This window comes from Lagopus muta, chromosome 2, assembly GCF_023343835.1.
Source record: "Lagopus muta isolate bLagMut1 chromosome 2, bLagMut1 primary, whole genome shotgun sequence".
NCBI lineage: Eukaryota > Metazoa > Chordata > Aves > Galliformes > Phasianidae > Lagopus > Lagopus muta.
Window position 1 is genome coordinate 159804 of NC_064434.1, and position 23317 is coordinate 183120.

General features: G+C 43.2%; 1 protein-coding gene across 2 annotated transcripts; it reads left to right on the top strand.

Annotated features, from left to right (window-relative positions):
- Positions 1–1502: 1502 nt before the first annotated feature.
- GCFC2 (GC-rich sequence DNA-binding factor 2) lies at positions 1503–23171 on the top strand. Of its 2 annotated transcripts, none has more exons than XM_048935329.1 (18): positions 1503–1820; positions 2167–2277; positions 2651–2800; positions 3356–3550; positions 4387–4472; positions 5412–5527; positions 7120–7306; positions 8255–8378; positions 10365–10443; positions 12317–12429; positions 15042–15241; positions 15800–15947; positions 16150–16271; positions 17289–17365; positions 18677–18743; positions 20433–20579; positions 20872–20996; positions 21434–23171. In XM_048935329.1, the coding sequence occupies exons 1-18, from the start codon at positions 1538–1540 to the stop codon at positions 21546–21548; spliced, it is 2445 nt and encodes an 814-aa protein (XP_048791286.1). In that variant the 5' UTR covers positions 1503–1537; the 3' UTR covers positions 21549–23171. The 2 variants fall into 2 exon arrangements, with proteins under 2 accessions (XP_048791286.1, XP_048791287.1); XM_048935330.1 differs by having other exon boundaries at positions 15803–15947.
- Positions 23172–23317: the final 146 nt, after the last annotated feature.

The window sequence follows — 23317 nt, forward strand, 5'->3', positions numbered from 1 at the left end:
GGACGCATCTGGCCTGCCTCATTCCCAGCCCTCTTCTGCCCCACAGGACCATCTGCCTCCTCCTCATCTGCCTGTAGCTGACTGTTGTCTCCGTGCTGGGTGCTGCCATCCTGTATGCCCTGTGCTGTGACCAGGAGTTCTTCCACCATCCGCTGCCACAAGTGCTACCACAGCTGACGTATGCTGACATGTCCTACTATACCAGCAAAGCCGTATGTGTGGTCAGCAATGGGCTGCTGCCCATCCGACCACCCCAGTCAGCTCAGAGGGGCACAGTGTTGGGAATATCTTATCCTTTTCATTCCTACAATGGGGATAAGGTCCCTCCTTTGCTTCCTACGGCAATCAGGAATACTTTAAGTTTAAAGCCCCACCTGTATAATCAGTGGAAATTAAGATGTTACAATCACAAAATAACCAAGAGAGTTAGGCGAAGTAGATTATGATAACAAAAGAGAATAAATGGAAGGCTTACCCTTATGCTGGGCTCACCACAAAACACCAGAAGGAGGGATCTCCAGACGAGATCCTTCCCCACTGGTAGCCAGCTCTTAAACAGCTCTAGGAGAGGTGCAGCCAGGCTCCACCCCTTCCTGCAGCACAGCTGCATTGCCTTCACCTGTGCTCCTCTGGCTGACTCAGTGCTCGCCTCAGGTGGTCAATCAGAGGTTTAGGCCGTGACTCAGCAGTTCCCATACACCCCACCCATAACGGAGATCATAAAGTGAGACCTGTGAAACAGAGAACAGAGGTTCAACTAAAAGGAAATGAGATCTTGTTTGTACAGTTCTTTGGGTTTTTTTAAAATTCAAGTATGCAGAAACCCTTTATGGAAAACGGCAATTCCAGAGCTACAACACATGGTCAGCATACTAGCGCTACCTAAGAGCTGATCAAAGCATTCCAAGAACAAGGCAGTAGTAGGGAAAACAGAAATGCACACCAATCCCTAGGAGATACAACTTCTTTAAACCAGTTACATACTGCCCAGGAAGAGCAGAGATCACAATCCCATAGCACAGAAGGAATCATTCACCCTACAGCCCAAAGAAGGTGGTCTCCAGGTAGATAGAGATGCTTCCCTTCTGGCTGCCAGCCCTTAAATGAGGTCAGGGAGGGGTGGAGCCAGGCTCAGCCCCATCTGGTGTCACAGGTGCATTGCTTCCACCTGTGCTCACTAGCTGCTCCATCATCAGTTCAGGCCATGTCCTCACAGTTCCCATTCAGGCATAAAGAAGAAAAACAGTATTAAAAAAAGAGTAATGACCTGTAGGCAATTGGATCTACGAGCTCTAATGGTCCACATATTTTGATTCTAGCCTGTCCTCAAAGGCACTTGGTGACCTTTCTAATAGACAAGGGAGCGCAGCCTCCCCCCCGCCCCCTGCCCCTCCGTCGTTACTCCGCAGCCACGCCCCTTCGCCCTCATTGGTCGGCACTGCCGCACGCACCGCCCCCTCCCCGGCGGTTGGACAAGGCGGGGCTTTGCGTCATCGCGCACGCGCTGTGTGAAGGCTGCACGCGGGGGGACCGGGAAATGTTCCGCCGGGCCCCGCGCAACTTCCGCGGCCGGCGGCGCGCGGCTTCCAGCGGCAGCAGCTGCGGTAGCGACGGCGAGCGGGGGTCGACCTCCGCCCTACCGCCGGACCGCGACCCCGATGAGGAAGCGGAGTCCGGGGAAAGCGACGGGGACCGCGGTGGCGCCGCCTCGTCCTCTGAGGGGGCCCGAACCGCCGCAGAGCGACCGCTGCCCTCGGCGGAGCCGGCGCGGGGAGCTGGGGCGGTGCTGAGCTTCGGGAGCGACGAGGAGGAGCGGGGAGGTGGGCGATTGGGGGGGGGGGGGGGGTAATTAGCCCCGGGGCGGCGTGTGAGTGCGTGCAAACGACAAAATTAGTAGGTGGATAGCAGGTCTGGGCAGCTTGGGGGGGGGGGGGTGCCCTGTGTCAGTACGTTACATCTCCCCTGCCGTACTGAGAAGACGTGCCGGATGTAAATTCAGTAGTGCTGGATCTCGAGTGACAGGGCTGTAGAATTAGGAGATGTAGTGCAGCTGAAGGCTCAAAATCTGTGCTGAGTGCGTGTATCAGGATTGTGTGCTTTACACTTACGTGCCCGTATGCTGCTGGCTTTTTTAGTGTGTTACTCAGAACCATTCTGTCTGTCCAGGTGATGAGGGAGTTTTTAAAATCAAAAAGCCATCCTTCAATGAAGTGACATTCAGAATTCAAAAGAAGAAAACCCTGCTGTCCGCAGGGAGCGAAGTTGGTGAGAGCAAAAGTAAGTCCTTTTTAAGTTAAAAAAAAAAAAAGCATTAGTTCTGTAAGAACATCATGAAATGTGTACGAGTGTTGTGCAAATACTGCTGTTAGGTGTCTTCTGTCTGTTATTTGATCTTCGGGTTTTAATATGAATGTGGGGAAAACAGGATCAAAGCGTGGAGATTCTTCTTGAGAAGATCTGGGTCTGCAAAACCTCTGCAGCAAATCAGAGGTGGTGGGACTGGGATAAATGTGTGCGTCAGCATCGCGTCTTTCAAACCTTTCAAAAAGCAAAGCTGTGACCTATCAGGGCGCAGATCTGATGGCATCTGGGAGCTCTTATGCAGCTTTTGTACATATAAATGTGGTCGTATTTTTTTCTCTTAAAACAGAAATACCTCAGTTGGAGCCTGGGACTGGCAACGCTAAAGGTGCTCAAGAGGTAAAGGAAGAGAGTTATTCTTCACTAAGTGAGGACTACAATAGCACAGACTCTGAAAATGAATCCAACCCATCTCAGAGGAGGAAGGATTCATCACCAGGTCAGTTTCGTGGACATTTTTAAGCATTTTTAGGACATTTTAAAGTTGTTTATGCTGAGTCAGGGCTGTCTTGAAAGAATAGTTGCAGTTGCTTGGTGTTTTTGGTTGCAGGTGTTTGTCATAATTTTGTGTTAGCTTCAGGAAGTAGATTAGAAACTTTGACCGTTTATACTAGAAGAAATACAAAAGCAGCAAAAAATTATTTAATGATTCATAATTAACTTTGAGATAAAAATTAACTTCACTGTTTTATTAGTGAAGTTTGAATTCCTTTGTTAACTCAATTGGTGTCGTAGTCTTGATCTTTTAAAGAGCTGGAAAAATGACAGGATGCTGATCTATTTGAAAGAAAAAGGTCTGAGGCTTGTTTTCAGGTTAAGAGCTGTTTTTTAAGGATCTCTTTCCATTTGTTTATATTCAGTATGGCAAGCTTCTAAGAAAAATATTGTTTTCAACTCAGGATTGTGCAGTGAACCTGTATTGTGGTGGTTGTTGACACTTGGAGTGGCAGAGCGCTGCTTTCCGTCTTTGAGGTTTTGTTCCTCTTGCATGCAGGCTGCATGGCAGCTGCTTGGGGGAGGCGTCCTCTGGCCAGGCCCCGAGCAGATTATCTCCCCTTGGATGTTTCTAATGACCGTCAGCCGCCTTGGAGGAGAGGAAGCAGTGATTCAGAGGATGAGTCTGATATGAATAATCTCCACTTTGTTCCGAAAATGAGAACGCTTAGGCAAAGGATGGCTGAACACATGGGTGAGTTTGTGCCTTTTCTCCCAGAGGCCGTGTCTTTCTTCTACTGATGTCTGCAAGAACATGAGCCTCACCCACTAAAGAGTGCAGTGCAAAGTTTTGCTCTTGATCTTGACAGAAGACCATAAAGCTTGGTCTTTGGGGTTTGTATGGGGTGTTATCCTGCTTTCTGTGCACTGACATTACGACTGTTATTGAAAAGGGGTAAAAACAAACAAACAAAAAACAACCAACCAAAGTAACCCAGCCATTTGGAAGTAAGCAAACTTACTGCATGTGAAGTGTATGTGGCTTTTCTGTTGCTTCTTAACTCATCTTGCTGTTTGTAGTTTCACTCACAAAGCACTGGTTTGCCAGGCTTGTAGACCAGTTGCTTTCTTATTTGGATAATGGTTGTAAGTAATGTGTAGATATGATCTGATTCTATTGTTGCCATAAATGCTATGGAGAAACTTCTGTCTGTAGTAGATTGTGCATTTTAGTACACTGAAGCATTTTCTGTGTATGAGGTCCCCATGTTGTAGTCTAACTGTATTCAAAGTCTCATATGATAAGCAGGTTTTTTTTGATACATTTGATCTTTGTTCTTCTGGTACTGCAGCAATCTGAGAAACTGTTGAGTAAATGAACATGGATTCTGCAAAATCCAGTTCCCATTTCCAAATCTTCCAATTTGAAAATGGTCTTTGTGTACAGGCTTTTCATCTGCTGTCATTTGTTTCTAAAACTTGTAATGGCTGTGGGAAGCATTATTGTTTTTGAAGGAGGAGGTTGGGTAAGGAGTAGGGAAATATGTAAAGGGCATAATGATGTGTGCTAATGATTGATTTAACTTCTAGTGCCTGTGAGTGATGAATCAAGTGAAGATGAAGCAGAAACAAAGTGGGAAGAACAGCAAATTAAGAAAGCCGTCAAACTCCCTCAGGTGATATATGTGCTCTCCTAACTGTTGAAATTTACTATTTGCTTACAGGCAAGAGAGAGAGATTTTTTTTTCTGTTAACTAATTGGCAAGAATGTTTTTTCTGATGAGCTGGAAGTTTTGGTTTTGGCTTGAATCTTCTGTATCAGACTACGAAAACCTGAGTTACCAGTTCTTATGTCAGAAGGGAAAGGTGTAGAAATTACTGCATGCCAAATGGAAATGGTTAGAGGATTGGGAAGACTGCTGCTGAATTTCAAATCCAGTATAACTGGGTTCTTAGGTCCTTGTACTCCTTTTGTTTCTGGAAACCCCTTTATTTTTGCTGTTCAGAAGATTGCAGAAGTTCCTAGTAACAGACCTTGGTCATGGACTTGATTACTTCAAGTCATTGTATTTGGGCTAGGTTTTACCTTACCAACTCCTTAGAATGCAGAATGTCATTTAATTTATATATTAAAATGGTTGGATGTGTTTTGTGTTTTTTTTTCTTAGTTATAATTACATCAAGCTAAGTGGTCAGAATGGAAGTTCTATCTTTATCTTGGCTGTAGTTTATTTCTACATTTTATATTTAAGATAGTAATACTAGTGTGGTTTCAGCCATCGGTATCGAGCCATTATATATTGCTGGAAGCTATTGATGTCCAAGAGGAGAGCTGCTTTCTCTAAATTACAGATTGTTTTGTACTGATGGATGTGCATGGTGTATGCATTGGTACACTATAAATACACAGCTTTTTATATGTGCAGTTTTTGTGTTGTACAGAAATCACCCAATTTGATCATTGAAATATATATCTTTTTATTATATGTGTTATGCCTTCAAATGGTATGTTTTGTTGATCTCTAAAGCTGCAGAGGCAAATCTTACATCAGTTGTGTATCAACTTATATTTCATTTCCATAAACTATGTATTGAAAGTGTTGCAATTCTCTTAGGAAACTTACAGTGATGCTTCCCTGTGTAAATCTCAACCAGCTAAACCTATGTGTGGTCCCTGTGTTTCCTTACCACCTGTGAACTTGGAAACTATAAAAAAGCAACTGACTGAAAGGTAAATACTGCTTTTAGTGTTAATTTCTGAGACTTATCCTTTCTTGTGAATATTGAAGGATTTGGGGGTTAGCTGTGTATTGTGCTTATTGTAATATTCAGCATTACAGATTTTAACTTCATCTGGCAGTGCTTTGTTGTAGGGGTGTGTTTGGACTTGCCAAGCATTTTATCACTTGTAAAAATCTGCTGCTTTATGCTACATGCTAGTAGTTCTTAAAGGAGTGCAGGCACAATGCTTTGTTTGTCCAGGCAGGAGGACTTCACTCGGGGCAGGTAGGGCCGTCAGTCCTTCTGTCGCGGTTCTCGTTAGCCTGTTTAGACAAGGCAGGGGGCAGCTGAAATGTGCTGGGTGGAGGTGGGGACTTCCAGGGTAGCGTGTGAGAAGGACAGATGGGGTCAGGCGTCCGAAGCTGCCAAGAGAGCCATCACCTCTCAGTGCTGATGCAGCCAGAAGCAGCTGTTCTGATCCGCTCAGACCAGTGACATCATGCAGCTGAAACACAAATGTGTGCTGTTAACTTGCGTCAATCTCTGTGCATGTATACTTCTTGTACGGACTGCTGCTGCCTTCTTTGTGTTCAAAGAATTGCAACTGAAGTGGACTAAATATTTCTGTGGACTTGTATGCTTTTTTTGGCCTTGATCAGATGAAAGCAATGAATGAAATGAAGTGGCAGTTCAAGTGCAATCAAATGTGAAAGGCTATCAAGAGTGCGAAACCTATTTGGAAAGTAACAAGAAGGGGAGGGAGGACGTGTCTGCTAGTAATAGCTTGGTAATATTAAGCCTTAGAGATGTATATTTAATGTCTTAAATGCTGAAATAACTTCTAAAGGCTGTTTTTTTTTCTTTTCTTTTTTTAACTTCTGGTGCAATGGAGAACATCTTAATTGAACTGTTTTCATTGAAATCTGTTCTCTCCTTCAGAGAAGCAAATTAAATTAAAGTCTGCTTCTGGGTTCTGTTAAGATCTTTCTCAAACAGAGCAAACATATATGAGATACCAAAGGAGATTTTATTTTATTTTTTTAAGGAAAGAAAAAAGATTTGTAATAAATGTAAGCTTTTCTGAGGTATTTCATTTAATAACCAATGAGAGCTGTAAGCATAGGTTTTTGGGTTATAAGGTTAGTAACAGGAAGTTTCAGATGGTCTGTGCTGGGTAATGAGCACCAGGTAAGTGCTTATGTGCTTCTGTCACCGCAGCTTGAATGGAGTTGGTATGGACATACTGATGTATGCTGTGGTTCTACCCACATCAGCTGGGGGAGTATCTGTTCAGTGTGGCATCGCTATGCTTGCCTTATTACGTTACTTAGGAGCATGTTGAGGAAAATGGGTAGAATGTCAGTGGGGTCCTTCAGAACTACCACTGCGGGAGTGATGTTTGATGTTTCCAAAGCACGGATCTTGTCCACTCGCAGTGCTTCTGCAGATGTTGTGGGTGAGTCTTGCAGTTCTTCTTTGCTCAAATGCAGGTGCTATTATCAGGCAAAGATTTTGTACTTTGTTGTAATTGGAAAGTGTTCAGAACTGCATTATCTGTTAACCTGTCATGGTTTTAATGGTCTGAGTGTTTTCCTTTTTTAGGATAGCATCATTGCAGGATGTGCACCGTGCTCACCAGAGGGAGTATGGAAAATATGTGGAGGACATTGAAAGTTCAAAGATAACCGTCCAGGAGTTAGAGAAGTCTTCGGATGCTGCTATGAATTACAAATTCTACAGGGGCATGAAAACATATGTAGAAAACTTAGTAAACTGTTTCAATGAAAAAGTATGTATGTTTTCCTTCCCTTCCCCTCCTTGCCACCCATTTCTTTGAGATGATAAAGTTGCATTCTATCAATGTAAGAATGAGATTTCTTGTTTGGAAATGATGATGAGAGATGACCAGTTATAGATCAGTTCTATCAGAAACTTGAGTGTAACAGGAAACAAAAGGAGAAACAGACCACCCCTCACAGTAACCTAAAATGATTAAGTTAGTATATGTACACTGACCTGGGCTGGGGGCTCACCTGGATTGCGATGAATAAGAACAAAATGTTAATGGAAGTTTTCTTCAAGTGTAGTAACTAGAGTGTCCCAAAGCTGTATGAGAACTGGGACGTACATTCAGTTTTGGGATCTCAAAATGTATTTGCTTTGCAACATGTGACTAGTAATAAGGATTTTGCATTAGGTTTGAGTTGGTTTTAGGTGAGTTGTGTGAGGATTTGTCTACATTATCTGCTGTATTGCTTTCCTAAACTGCAAACCTTAAGTATTTAAAAAAAAAAATAAAAGGTTGAAGTTGGAAGATGCTGCTCAAAGTTTGACCTCGATGAAAGTAGTCTTACAGAAAGTGCTGTCAAATCTAATTAATGTCAGTTGTGTTGCAGCCTGAGAGTCTTTTCTGTGTAACTTTGAAGTGTACAAGTGTTGGTTGATATGCTTCCTCTGGTGGCTGGGTGTACAAAGGCAGATTGTAAGCAGACTGATTACACCAATAGTGTCCTGTTGAACACTTTCTGATAGGGTCTGAGGTAGTCTTGTAGTAGGCAGTTGGCCTATTCAGTTTGTAGTTTTCAGTCTCGAACAACCTGAAGAACTCCAATGAGCAGGTTCTTGCTTTTCAGTCTTTAATACTCTTGTTCTCACTTCACCGTCATGTTTGAAAGCCAGTGGAAATTGTTCTTTCATTTTGCTTTTTCAAACCTGATTACTGTTTACCGTATTTCAGCTGAAATACATAGATGAGCTAGAATCTGCTGTACATGCACTTCTTCAGCAACGAGCCACATCAGCACTGAAACGAAGGCAAGATGACCTGAAAATGGAATCTGCTTATATGCAGCATCTGGCAGGTTAGTGTGAAGTTACAAGTTACTTTCTTATTGAAGACTCTTTCTTGAAGTAGAAACACAGTTAATTTTTGGATTATATTTCATGTTCATGTTTAATCTTTGCTCCCTCTCTGTTGTCAGTAGGCATATTGTGCCCAGTACATTAGTTGAACCCCTCTCCTAAGTAAGACTCATAGTATCATTTTTTTGTGGTATAATAGTGAGTACAGCATGACCAAATGCTTACTCAGTTTTGAATTACTCATCTCAATGGTTGCCTTTCAGCACTTGAAAAGAAAAATGGAGTCATTTTTCTAGTAGCTGTTAAGCAGATGGAGGATCCTGTTCTATATGAATATGTGAAAAAGCAGTGCATTTACTTGGTGACATCGCTTGACATTAGTGTTCTTAAAGCAATGTGTGTGCTTAAAATGCAGATTTCAGACTGGGCAGTTATGTGAAGGGAAGGACATAAAGAAATAAAAGGTGAAGGACTGTTTGTGGATGCCCCATCCCTGCAGGCATTCAAGGCCAGGCTGGATGTAGCTCTGGGCAGCCTGGTCTGCTGGTTGGTGACCTGCACACAGCAGGGCGATGTTCAACCTGTTTTTGAATAAAATAAGATTTTATTCAAAACAGAGTCTGTCTTCTTGTTACTGTAAGGAAAATTGCAATTTTCACATCTTGTGTTTTCTTTCCACGCTGATGTGTTGTTTGTATGTAAAGTGAGTCTTCACCTGTTGCTGTTTAAGGAAACAAGCAGAAAATCCACTTTAAACCTGTTTAGGAAAGCAAAAAACAGTGTGCTAGGAGCTGCAGTGAGCAGTCAGAGACCATATGCACCAGTTTGTTGTAACTGCCACTGGTGGATTCATATTTATGAACACACAGGATAAAGTGCTGGCGAGCGAAAACTGTCTGCATGTATAATTTTGTAGTGCAGTGTCTGAGAGCAGGTGTTAAGAGGAGAAGAGTACTTGTTTTAGTAGCTGCCAATTAAATACTATTTTCAGCTTATCAGAAGTGAATCTGTACTTGAATGTTTAAGAGAGCTTTTAATTGTCGTGTTCCTAGTTGTATTCAATGGAAATGCTGTTTTTTCTTATACTGCAGTATGTCAGTAGGGACAGCTGGTTTTGTATCTTGCGTGTGCTTACCAGTGGACACTGGTACAGATGAACTTGCTTCTCGTTTCTACTTCTCTGTTGAACCGAGGACTCAGCAGGGGTGATTTGGGACATACAAGGGGACACACAAATAACAGGAGACAGCGGGGAGCTGACTGTTGAAATCTAAATGCAGTAACATGTAAATTTTGGAAGTTGGAACTAAGCCCCGATAGCTGCTCAGTTCACTGCATGGCTTCGTGCTCAACATGCAGGCTCAGTCCCCACACTTGCCTTTTACACTGTTAGGAACAGACTGTGTAGGCACCGTTCACTTCCATGCAGGACTGGGGAGCAGTGAGCTGGTATTTCATTGCTTGTTACAAGCTGTAAAGCAAACAAAGGTGATGTGGAGCCTTTATTTGGGATACTGTAGAGCACTACAGGCATTATAGAACAGGAGGGCAAAAAAGAATTGACTGATAACTGGCAACAGCTCAAAAAGAGTGAGCTCAGGGATGTAGCCCTTTCTGGTTCTAACTTGTGTGCAGGTGAGGGGGTGCAAACCATGCAGACTGTGCATGTGTGTGTGTTCTGGGAGGTGCAGCCGGAAGCATCACAAAGAAGGGGAGAAAGGAAGGGTGAATCTGGGGTCCCTCCCTCTGCTCACTCAGGTGCTCACCTTACTGGCTCCGGCTGTGACCTGGTCAGTCCCCCTGCACGAGGGAGCAGCCGCATCTGTCCTACAGTTCACTTATAATATTGACTGTACTTTACACTGGGCACTGCTAGAATTTTTCATCAGGAGGTTTTATTTACTTTGGTTAGTTGACACATGAAGAGCAGAAGCAGAATCAGTGTTCTGCATTCACCTCTTTGTCTTGTTCCTGTCTTCTGGTAGCTGGGAATGGCAAACCAACTTCTGATGGACTGGAAAGTGATGAAAGGATGAAGCTTCTGAAAATGTGTGAGCATCGAAGGTAGCTATTATGTATGATAGCATTATCTGTAATTAATGTATATTTGCTTCCTGTCACACAGGGATGAAGGTGAATCTGTGGGGTTACTAAGGGAGCTTGTACACACATATGCAAAAGCTCAGGGTATTTGGAAACCATCTGTTTGTTAATGGGGTTCTCTTCATGCTGATTGAAATCTGAATGTTAATAGGTATTATTAATGTAAAGTAAGTTGAAGTGAGACTGTTCATGAAACTGAGAGTAGATCTTCCCTGCTGCTAGAATAAATAATATCACAGAATCACAGAATTGTAGGGGTTGGAAGGGACCTCCTGAGATCATCGAGTCCAACCCCCCTGCCAAAGCAGGTTCCCTACACCAGGTAGCACAGGTCGGCATCCAGGCAGGTCTTGAACATCTCCAGAGAAGGAGACTCCACCACCTCCCTGGGCAGCCTGTTCCAGTGCTCCGTCACCTCACTGTAAAGAAGTTCTTGCGCATGTTTGTGCGGAACTTCCTATGCTCCAGTTTCTGGCCATTTCCCCTTGTCCTGTCTCCACTCACCACTGAAAAGAGTCCGGCCTCGCCATTCTGCCCCCCACACCTTAGATATTTATAGACCTGGATCAGGTCCCCTCTCAGTCTCCTTTTCTCAAGGCTGAACAGACCCAGTTCACTCAGCCTTTCCTCATAGGGGAGATGCTCCAGGCCCTTCACCATCTTCGTGGCCCTCCGCTGGACTCTTTCCAAGAGATCCCTGTCTGTTTTGTACTGGGGAGCCCAGAACTGGACGCAGTGCTCCAGATGAGGTCTTACCAGGGCAGAGTAGAGGGGGAGGATCACCTCCTTTGACCTGCTGGCCACGCTCTTTTTAATGCACCCCAGTAAGCCATTGGCCTTTTTGGCCACAAGGGCACACTGCTGGCTCATGGCCGACCTGTTGTCCACCAGGACACCCAGGTCCCTTTCCGCAGAGCTCCCCTCCAGCAGGTCATCCCCCAACCTGTACTGGTGCATGCAATTATTCCTCCCCAGATGCAAGACTCTACACTTGCTTTTGTTAAACCTCATCCGGTTTTTTTCTGCCCAGCTCTCCAGCCTATCCAGGTCTTGCTGAATGGCAACACAAATATTGTGACTGTATATAGAAATACATTCTTGTGATTGTTGCATAGATAACAAAAATAGGCAGGTGGTATTGCTGCTGCTGGGGTGGCAGTGGGTGCAGCAGAACATCTAACCTGTGCTCTGTTATCAGTGAAGGCCACATGGTACATTTTGAATGTCTGTGTTCAGTCTGCTGCTGACCTGAAGAGAATGGGAGCTCTGAAACTCTTTCAGTTGCATTGGTGCCTTGACTCCTAACTGTTTTGATACAGTTTAGGACTTAAGAGTTTTAATGGTTGAAAAATAATGTAGTAAAACTGTGCTTGAAGCAAACTGTTAACCTTTAATGTTAAGTGATGTCAATAACTACATACAAGATCTATGCTATGCAAATATGTGTAAATATAATTTTCTCATGTCAGATGCAAACTGTTGATTTTGCAGGCTCTTATGGTACGTGGTACCAGGACTGACATTTTTGAGCCCCTTGGATGCAGTCACAGTTTCTGTGCAAGTTGTTGCATAAGCAGTGTAGAACTAAGACAGACTGCTGAGAGCAGTGGTTTCTTGTACACTAATCGGGGATAGTAAGAAGTTCCATGTCAGTGTTTGGTGTTTCAGGTGGGAACCTTACTGTTATAGTCTGTGTCTCTGCGGTGCGTAATTCTGCTTCCTGATTGCGTTTCCTTAGGCTATTGCTCTCACCACGTGTTTTTGGTCTATCATTGAGCTTCCTTTTGTGTATGTATGCGGGGAATAACTCACCTGCATTCACTACAAAATGCAGGGCTTGCAGACGGCAGCTGAGAGAACGTTCACAAACAGCTGGTCACCACGAAGGCATGTCGAGTGATGATGAACTGACTGTGACGGAGTTGGCTGAATTCCAGAAGAGCAGAGGTTGGTCAGTAGATGAGAACAAAATTCCTCCGATGTTTAGAAGGATTTTCCAAGGAGAGTGAAGAAATACTCCTTTTGAATGGTATACCCTTTATTTTCACAGAATCACAGAATTGTAGGGGTTGGAAGGGACCTCTAGAGATCATCGAGACCAACCCCCAGCATAATTCTACAGCATAGAATTAATGCATGTAAATGATTCTGACCAGTGACTTAGGAAGAACAGACATGATTGTAGGCTTCTTTAGTGTGATTGGTTTTTTTTTTTTTTTTTTTTTTCCAAAGTTGGAATGTATTTTAAATTGAGATTTTAACTGCCCTGAGTGAGCAGGTCATGAGGAGCTGGGAGAGGCATGATGCATATTTTCTGCATAACAGAAGAAGGATTTTCGTGTCTGAGATTTTAAGAGACATACAAAATATGAAATGTAATGGATATTTCATAGAATCATAGAATCACAGAATCACAAGGTTGGAAATGACCTATAAGATCATCCAGTCCAACAGTCTCCTTATCACCATTGCCACCACAAGCACTAAACCAGACCTCGCAGCACGTCATCCAGGCACCTCTTGAACACTGCCAGGGATGGTGACTCCACCACCTCCCTGTGCAGCTATTGCAGTGCCTGACCACCCTCTGAGAGAAACAGTTCTTCCTCATGTCCAACCTAAACCTGCTCTGGTACAACTTGCAGCCATTGTCCTGTGTGCTGCTCGTTGCCTGGGAGAAGGCCAAATCCCTCTTCACCACAGCCTCCCTTCAGGAAGTTGTAGAGTGCAGTGAGGTCTCCCCTGAGACTCCTCTTCTCCACACTGAACAACCCCAGCTCCCTCAGCCGCTCCTCATCAGCCCTGTGCTCCAGACCCCTCACCAGTTTCGTTGCCCTTCTCTGCACACGCTCCAGGACCTCAACATCTTTCCTGTAGTGAGGAGCCCAGAAGTGAACACAGCACTCGAGGTGCGGCCTCACCAGTGCTGAGTACAGGGGATGCTCACCTCTCTGCTCCTGCTGGCCACACTGTTTCTAATGCAGGCCACGATGCTGTTGGCCCTCTTGGCCACCTGGGTACACTGTCAGCTCATGTTCAGCCAAGCACCAACCAACACCCCCAGGTCCTTTTCTTCTTCACACTCGTCAAGCCACTCACCCCCAAGCCAGTAATGCTGCATGGGGTTGTTGTGCCCAAAGTGCAGAACTTGACACTTGGCCTTGTTGAACCTCATCCCATTCACCTCAGCCCAGCGGTTCAGCCTGTCTACACCCTCTGCAGGGCCTCCCTGCCCTCAGGCAGATCCACACCACCTCCCAACTTGGTGTTATCTGCAAACTTGCTGAGGGTGCACTCAATGCCCTCGTCTAGGTCATCAATAAAGATACTAAACAAGATGGGCCCAGTACCGACCCCTGGGGGACACCACTTGAAACGGGTCGCCAGCTGGACTTCATTCACCACGACCCTCTGGGCACGGCCCTGTAGCCAGTTCCTTACCCCAAGCAGTGTCTTATCTGTTCAGACCACAGGCAGCAAGTTTCCCCAGAAGAAGCCTGTGAGGGACCGTGTCAAAGGCTGTGCTGAAGTCTAGGAAGACTACATCAACAGACCTTCCTTCATCTATCAGACTGGTCACCCAGTCGTAGAAAGAGATGAGGTTGGTCAAGCATGACCTGCCTTTCATGAACCCGTGCTGGCTGGGCCTGATCCCCTGCAGTCTGTGCATATGCTGTGCAATCTCATCCAAGATGATTTGTTCCATAACCTTCCCTGGTACTGAGGTCAGGCTGACAGGCCTGTAGTTCCCTGGATCCTCCTTACGGCCCTTCTTGAAGATGGGAGTCACATCAGCAAGCCTCCAATCCTCTGGGACCTCACCAGTGAACCAGGAGCATTGATAGATGGCCGAGAGGGGCTCAGCAATCACCCCTGCCAGCTCCCTCAGCACCTGAGGGTGCAGCCCATCCAGTCCCATGGACTTGTGACAGTCCAGATGGAGGAGGAGCTCTCTGTCTCCACTGGAATTGCTGGGGGCAAATTCTGAGCAGCGTCCCAGACTTCCAGATCGGGGCATAAAAAGCCCAGAGGATAACTGATCTGGCTGTTAAAGGCAGATGTAAAGAAGGCATTGAGGATCTCAGCCCTCTCCTTGTCTTCAGTGACCATGTTCCCTGCTGCATCAAGTATAGGATGAGAATTATCTTTGATTCTTCTTTTCCCGTTGATATGTTCATAAAAGGATTTTTTATTGTCTTTTACTGCAGAGGCCAGCCTGAGCTCAAGTTGGGCTTTCGCCCTCCTAACTTCCTCCCTGCATACCTTAGCTACTTCTTTGTAATCCCCCTGTAATTTCTCCTTTGTAATTTCAATCCAGGCAGTTGTTCAGAATTGCAGAAGTCTTTTTGTTGTCTTCTGTATTATTTTTTTTCTGAAAAAGGCTTTGCCAGAGTGCTGGTTTTAAAACCCATTTTGGTGTAAGAGGTGTGAAGGAGGAAACACAAATGCTGTTATCATAAAGATATCTCTTACGTTCTGTAGATGCATAAACTGTTCGGCTTATGCCTCAATTAATTCTGTGGTTGTTTCTTTTTATTCCTATTGGATATTACCCATAGATAACATTTTAGAGGAGAGTAGGAAAATCTTTGAAGATGTCCATGAAGATTTTTGTGACATCAGAAAAATCCTGTTGAAATTCCAGGAGTGGAAAGAGAAGTTTCCCGACTCTTACAGTGATGCTTACATCAGTTTTTGCCTGCCTAAGCTTTTAAATCCATTAATCAGAGTTCAGTTAATAAATTGGAGTCCTCTTGAGGTAGGTGTATCACCAGACTTTATTTTTGTGAAAAATTTTGTGTGCGTTTGTGTATTATTATATCATCTAGGCTTCTGTGTGGGCAATGCTCTGCTGTGTTTCTGGTCTGTGCCGTCTTTGGACACTTGTTTACTTGCCTGATGCACTCATCTTGTCAGTGAACAAAGATCTGTGGGTATTTCTGACAGCTCAAAGTATGACAGGATATTTGCAGGGAAGACTTCTGTACAGAAACTTTGCTGTGGATTCTAGAGGCATTCCAGAGCTTGATAAGTGTTTTAACTAGGAGGAGGACATCTTTTCCCCTTGTCAGGTTGCTTGTATATGAGTCGCTTGCATCTTTATTAATGCGGTGTTGTTTGCTGACATTTTGACAACCCTACCTTCTGAAATCTGGCTTTAAATTCAGTTTTAGCTTGCTGCTTTGGTCCATTCAGTGATTAGAATCCATGTAAAATTGTTAGATGAGGATCTTTTGGTATCATTGGATGTATTTTTGCATGGAGTTTTTTCTCTCAATCCTGACCAGCTGAGCAACTAATAGGAATGATCTTTCAGCAGAATTCTACAGACTTGGAAGAGATGCCCTGGTTCAGAGCTGTGAAAGAATTCAGTGATGCCAAAAAGTCATCTGAATCAAAAAGAGATCCTGATGAAGAAGTTTTGCCCAGAGTGATTGAAAAAACTATTCTGCCAAAAATTACAGGTACAGTAAGGTTGTCTTGAGAATGTTTACTGCAGCTAGCTAATCAAACCTTAAATAAGTGGTAAATGTAACTCTTAACATAATTTTACAATTGTTGAGGTTACTGTGAATGAAGGGTTTAGCTTTTTGAGTGTTTACTTCCTTGAAAGCAGAGCAGATAGCCACTTGGATATCATGAATGAAATAAATTCCTATTTTTCAGCATTTGTAAAGAGTGTGTGGGATCCTTTATCAACTTCACAGACTGAGAACCTTACACAGCTTTGCCATAACGTATTTGAACAACAAGTCCTGTGCAGAAGTGAACGCAGTCAAGCAAGACAGGTAAAGGCTGTTGTGGTAATGGGGAAGGAAGTTCTTGATCCTGTGTGTGCACTTTCTGTGCTTGCTTCTGTGTGCCCCTAGGATGATCTCCTGAGGTTGTTCAGTTCTGATTAATTTTTGTCGCTGTATAGTCAGAAAACTTAACAGTTAACATTTCAGTATTCTGAAGATTATGGGGCACGGGGTACTCCTGAGACAGGTGTCAGTCTGTGCTCCTAGAAAAATTGTGCCTGTCCCTGTCAGAAATCTATTTGAAGACTTAATCATCTTGCTTTATCACAATAAAAATTGTCAGAAATTTTATACTAGCATGGAAGTATCCTTTAAAATTTGATATTTAAATACTAGTAGTATTCCAGTGGTCAGCTTGGTTTGTTTTTAGCCCTAACATAGACAGGGACGAGAAAAACAAGGAATTCTTTATTCTCTCAGCAAAAATGGGAAAAAAAATCCCAAAATATGAGTTAATGGTTAGGAGAAAGGCTACTGCACTTATATTGGTGATCATGTAATAATTACTTCATGGGAGTTTTCACTGCAGCATGCCTTTAGCCCAGTTCTGCTTTCATTCTCACGTAAATCTGGGAGTTTTTCTAGTGTAAAGTAGGTGAAACTAAGTCGATGTTTAGGCCCTTAATATGAAAAGAAATAACAAACGTTTTTGCAGTCACTGCTCTTGACTTCAAGTAGACAACTTGAGGTAGGATTCTGTTTGCATAGTAGCCATGGTGTTTTGTTGTGGTTTTTTAATAGAACTACATAGCTGGAAAATACTTGTTATCCAACAGGATTTTATTTAAAAACAAAAAAAAGATGGTTAGAGCTGAGAGTTGTTCACAGGTCTTTAATGTAGCCACGATCTTAGTGTGTATTATATACAGTGCCACTTCCATTCAGCTCAATTAGCATTTTGCTTTTCCACATTAACAAAATAAGTGCCTAAAATTGTTGTAAATGGACCAAATGTTGTGAGGATGTGTTAATATTTTTCTTTTCTTTTCTTTTTTTTTTAAACAGGATTTGATTAACGGGGTTGTCCTGAGCATGAAGAAGTCTGTAGAGGAGGATGTCTTTATCCCTGTGTATCCTACAAGGTAAGCTGACTCTGGGAATTTTTTTTGTACTTTTAAAAATTTTTATTTTTAGTCACAGAATCATAGAATTGCTCAGGTTGGAAAAGACCTCAAAGACCATCAAGTCTAGCTGCAGCCTAACCTATTTTTTTAGCCTTTATTCTATTTTTCTGTGCCTTTTCCCCACAGGCGTAGGTGAAATATATTGTAGGCATCAATGAACAAGTGGAGCAGATGTGCCTTCTGCTGTTTTGTTATAGGAATAGTTACCAAACATTAATGTTTATGAACTCTTTCTGACAAGAGCAACTCTGCAGTCAGCTTCATGCTTTTTTGCTCCTAAAACTAAAAGCTTTCATAAATGGAAAGATTTTAGTTTTAGTATAATCAGTTTAGCTTCTAGTACAACCGGAGGCTGGTTTTGTGATATTAGAGCAGCTGAGGGCTCATGTTATTTTTGGTGGTCTGTTCCCCCTTCTACTCTTGACTCCTCCTTTCTTTCCTGAAATAGTTTATATTGCTGATGCTTACTGCTTGATTACAGAATCACCAAGGTTGGAAAAGACTCACAGGATCACCCAGTCCAACCATCCACCCACCACCAATAGATCTCACTAATCCATGTCCCTCAACACAAAATCCAACCGTTCCTTGATCACCTCCAGGGTCGGTGACTCCACACCTCCCTGTGCAGCCCATTGCACTGCCTGACCATTCTTTCAGATAAGCAGTATTTCCTAACATCCAGCCTAAACCTCCCCTGGCGCAGCTTGAAGCCATTCCCTCTAGTTCTATCACTGTTACACGAGAGAAGAGGCCGACCCCCAGCTCACCACAACCTCCCTTCCGGTAGTTATGGACAGCAATGAGGTCTCCCCTGAGCCTCCTCTTCTCCACACTAACAATCCAGCTCCCTCAGCTGCTCCTCATAAGGCCCCATTGTGCTCCAGACCCCTCACCAGCTTTGTTGCATTTCTTTGAACATGGTGCTCTTAGAGAGAGGATAACTAGTAAGAGTCTGGTAGATGTGGGGTTAAGATCCAGCTAGGAGAAAAGTGTTGCTAAACCAGATGCAGCATGTTTGTGTGGTTACAAGCAGTGTTGTTCTGGTCAGAATCCATTAAACACAGACTGGAGTGTTTCCAATTGCAATTCCTGTGGGTACTGTCATGAGTTCAAATTAACAGCTGTTTCCTTAGATCTTTATTCTGGCTGTCACTGCTGAAAGAGTTCCATAACTGTAATTCATCAGTGTTTAAGAGATGAACTGTCTGTTTGTCTTATTTTAAGGACAAACAAAACCCTTATTTTACCTTTTCTTTCTCCGACCAGCGCTGTGGAAGACAAATCATCACCATGTTCACAATTCCAAGAAAGACGGTTTTGGTCAGCTGTGAAGGTAAAGAAACAATACTGATGTTCTGTGAAAATCATTTCAGTTAACAGTAGATGGTAGCCTTTGAGGAAATGTACCTTAAGTCTGCTGTGTGTGATGACAAGGCCATGGTTGTTGCCCTGCGTTGGCTCCCTGCTGCCACATTGCACATCCCTGTAGAAAAGTCGGGGAATGGGGGAATGTTGAGAACTTTCCATATTCACTCCTAGGGTGAGCTGTTGTGTAAGGGTTTGCATGGACAGATGCAGAGAAGACAAGAGGGAGCTTAATACTGATTCAGATGCCCAGCAGAAACAAAGCGGACGACTTGGACCATCTTCTCAGATTGTGTATTGCCTGATTTAAACGCGTTGTCAAATAATGCATGTTTGTAAAAGAGAGACCGGTGGTCTTTCACTGCGGATTGAAGTTCTCTCCTTTTAGTTTGTTTTCCATCTTTGCTGTCAATGTTCTCTTTAGGAGTGATGTGTAAAATAGATTTAAATGTTCTTGTATCAGGTACCTCAGGTATCTGTTGACAGTTTGCCACTATTTTTTTCTGAAGTCATGAATTATTTAATCCAGTGTAAGAAGTTCTGCAGGTCGTGCATTAAACTCTTTAGGTCTGTGCAGCAGCTTATTAGAGTGACTTATCTGTGTTTGAGACTGCTGTTGTGCAGCCCCTATTTGTGCTGTCTTTCAAAGCAGGTGATCATCTGTAGACTATTGGGAATGGCCTCTAAGGCAAGCCCAGAAATGGTATGGCAGAGCTCAAATAAGGGGCTGGGCAAGAGGTGGGATGGGAGCTATTTTGATACAAAAGCACAGCTGATGAGACTTTGATGTTTGTGCCATCATACAGTCTAACTTTCGTAGCAGCTCGTGGAGTCAAAAGGAAGTGTCCTGTCAAACACTCAGAGAAATATGCAGTAGCCATGGGCTTTGTGACTGCTTTTTGACTGGTGACCTGAGATCACGTACTGTGTGTGTGGGTGAAACACCTCGAGGTTAACAGTTACCTTGAAATTCTGTATTGAGGGGAAACCAGGGATGTTCTTACGCTGGGCTTAAATCTTTTTAAAGTCATTTTGACAGTGATATGGGTAACTAAAGACAACTCTTGCTAACTAATAATACTGACATCAAATACAAAAGAATCTTTTTGCTGCTGTGGACCAAGGCTACCAACCTTACCTGTGTTAGGAGGCTGATGGCATGTAATCTTATGTAGCAGATGCAGTAGTGGGTGGTTTGTTTTTTTTTTTTTTCATTCTGTCACAAGATTCTCTCAAAGGTTCACTTAGAATTGGATCTCAGTTGCTGTTGATCCCTGCTTCTTGCTGGGCTTGGTGTATTTGTACATGAGTACACCTTCAGATTTGACCACTGGCTTTTCTCTGAAAAAATACAGCATGATTCTTTTCTGTTCTTGGGTGTTAGCAAATTGGAAGGGTGACATGCTCTTTATTTCCTGGGGAGGTGATGTGTGTATGTATTAGGGTACAGCTCATAGCACATGTAAAATTAATCCACTTCAAAATACTATTTATGATACGTAGCTTTTTAGTGGCTAATTGGCAGTAAGCTTGGAGAGAATAAATCCTATTTTTTGAGTAGTGAAATTGGATGATGCGGTATCCTTTAAGCTCAACAAAGAGGTTTAACACACCTCCTGCCTCCAAATATGCGTGTTCTGTGTCTTCATTTCTGCAGCTGCTCTCCAATGTTCTGCTTTGGGATGGGATTGTAGAGGAAGACGTGCTCCGAGATTTGGGACTCAGCAAGCTGCTGAATCGTTACCTTCTTCTGAACCTCTTCAACATGCCACCAGGGCCAGAAAACATAGAGAAGTGTAAAAAGGTAAGAAGTCTCATTTCCATGGGGACAGATGTAGTCTGAAGATGAAATATAATTATTTGACATTTAATTTTTTTTATGACCTTGGTGTATAAAAGCATTTTAAAAGCCTATGAGCCAATGCTTGCTTTGGTAATAACTGCTAATAATGATGATCCTGTTTTTTGAAGAATAAACACAACCCATAATAACTGAACTAGCCAAAAGGAGAATTCTCTGTCAGAAGTGGTGTGATTTAGTCTTATTGGAAGTCTTTTCTTTTTTCAACCTTCCAACACACTGTCTGGGTGAGCAGGTGGCTGCGTGCTTCCCAGAAAGGTGGTTCCAAAATCTTGGAAGTGGCTCAACTCTCCCTGAGTTACGGAACTTCTGCCAGCATTTGCTTCAGTGTGCACGTGTGCTCCACAGGAACAACCACAGGTACGAAATCACACTTTCTTTGGGATGCAGCACTTCCTCTCATACTTCATGCTAATATTTCTTTTAGGGACGTGGTTCAGTGGGCATGGTGTTGATGGGTTGACAGTTGGACTAAATGATCTTTGTGGTCTTTTTCAACCTTAATGATTCTACGATTCTTAAATTCCTCAAGTCTCACCAATTCAACACTTTCAGTGATGTACTTCCAACATCTACATACAAAAGATGCAATCCATGATGTAAAATGGACTGCTTTTACAGTACTAGTTCAGGTTAGTTTGAGGCTCTGGATGTTGGGTGCAGTTAGTGGTCAGTGTAGCTAAAAGCACCAGGTGACAGCTGGGTAGAATTCTCTGCCTCTCTTTTAAATAGACTTCAGCTTTACTAATTTTGAAGTCAGGTGTGAATGTGCTGCTATATCAACTTTTTTTTAATAGTGATGAAACTGAAGAAGTTATTCTCCTGATGGTGAAAGTCAAGGCTCTGTGTATTGCTGAAGAGTTCATTGAAGAGTACAAACTGGAACATCTGAGATCTGTGATCAGAAAATAAGGATTTCTTTGAAACAGCAGTTCTTTTACTGAAACGACCTGATGCTCACTCTAAAAAAGTGGTAATGTTTAATTAGTGGACCCTGCCCACAGCTGTTTTTCCAAACGTGTTCTACTACCATCTGCTCCTAGATGGAATCGCAGTCATCAGTGTGAAGTGCAGGAGTTCTGCAATGAACAACAAAGCCTGAGTGCTTCCTTCTTTGGGGAAGGAGGACTGGAATAAAGAGGTGCCTGTAACGTTACTGCTGCTACTGTGCACACAGCTTCACAAGCTGTTTTCAGCTCCATACCAAATCACTCTGACTCGGAGTCACTGAGCTCTTAACTCCTTCCCCACTTAATGAGAGAACTCTGCCAAACTCACAGTGAGCTCTGTTTCACTCAGCAAGCTTGTCATAGCTTTTTGATTCTGGCACAAAAGCAGGAGGTCTGTGTGCAGGGAGGAGTTTGATCTGTGAACATCCTGATGGTAAACGGGTGTTCAGGAAGGTAAGAAGCTGCACAGGAGAACATCTTAACATCTGTGTCTGTTTTTCTCCAGAGTGTGGTCTGTAGTGGAGCTTTGTGCTTGACATACAGACTGCACTTGGTGCACGGACCTGGAGTTGTCACACCCTGATTTATCAGACAAGCAGAAGAACAACTCCAGTTAACTCAGTAACTGACTTTCTAAGGAAGTCTTACTTGGGCTTCCCAGTAAGACACCTCATTTCATTGTACCCATGTCAGATTTCTAATGTAGTATAACTTTGTATATGTGCAGTAAATATTACTGCTGCAGAATAAAAAGGATGCTTTATTGTAGAAACAGCAGTGCATCACAAATTCTAAGTTCATCAGTGCCTGTTTCTCTGAAATGTTATGGGTCTAACATTTAACTCTTGGAGGCTTTTATATTCCCTACGATTTTTCTATTTTTTATGACAGAATATATATTTTTGTAAACTATTTTAACTGTAAATAGCATTGATCAGTGTTACAGACAAAAAATGACTTAAAATAAAAGCAGAGCAATTATTTTGAAGAGTAAAGATATCTTTGTGTTAATAAGACTTCTAACATTTTCAAGTCTTGAACATATGGCAGTAATGTCATGTGAAGTATGGATAAAAACTTTGGCACCACTGGCACTTCATTATCTTCAGGAATTGGGAGTGCTGTGGTAAATTGTGTCCTCCTACTTTCCTGAGTGCAAAGGAAATATAACTGCTCAGTAATTAGCTCGAGCATGTGATCTCACTGCTTGCTTTGTCTCTTCTCCTGCTTCCTCATTCATGTTGAAAGTTGCTCCTGAAGAAATTATCCTGTGTTGCTATGAAACTGGAATAGATTCTATCATACTTCACCTGTAGGTGCTTCTTCCAGTGGCTGCAGACATCACTTGTCATGACTCGTAAGCAGGGGAAGGCAATTTTTACTGGAGCTCAGACCCCCATCGCAGCTGAGTATCTTGAGAACCTACTGTGCCGCGGGGCGCTGAACCTTACCCCCGCTCACACGACCTCATCTGACTATCTGCTAATCTGGCTTCATTCTTTCAAGCTGGTTTCAGAATGTTTGTATTGCTGCTTTGTTGTCAGATGATTACTGGTGCTTTATCAAATGTGATTTCAAAAGTGTCTTTACAGGGCTACTAAGCAGCACTTACTCTCAGATTGTACAGTTGAGCTGCTGTACGTCTGCTTCCCTGCCACAGCCCCCTCTGAACCTACTGCATTCAGCGCTTTCACAGTTGGCCACTGCCTACTTGGCAAAGACAGAAGAAAC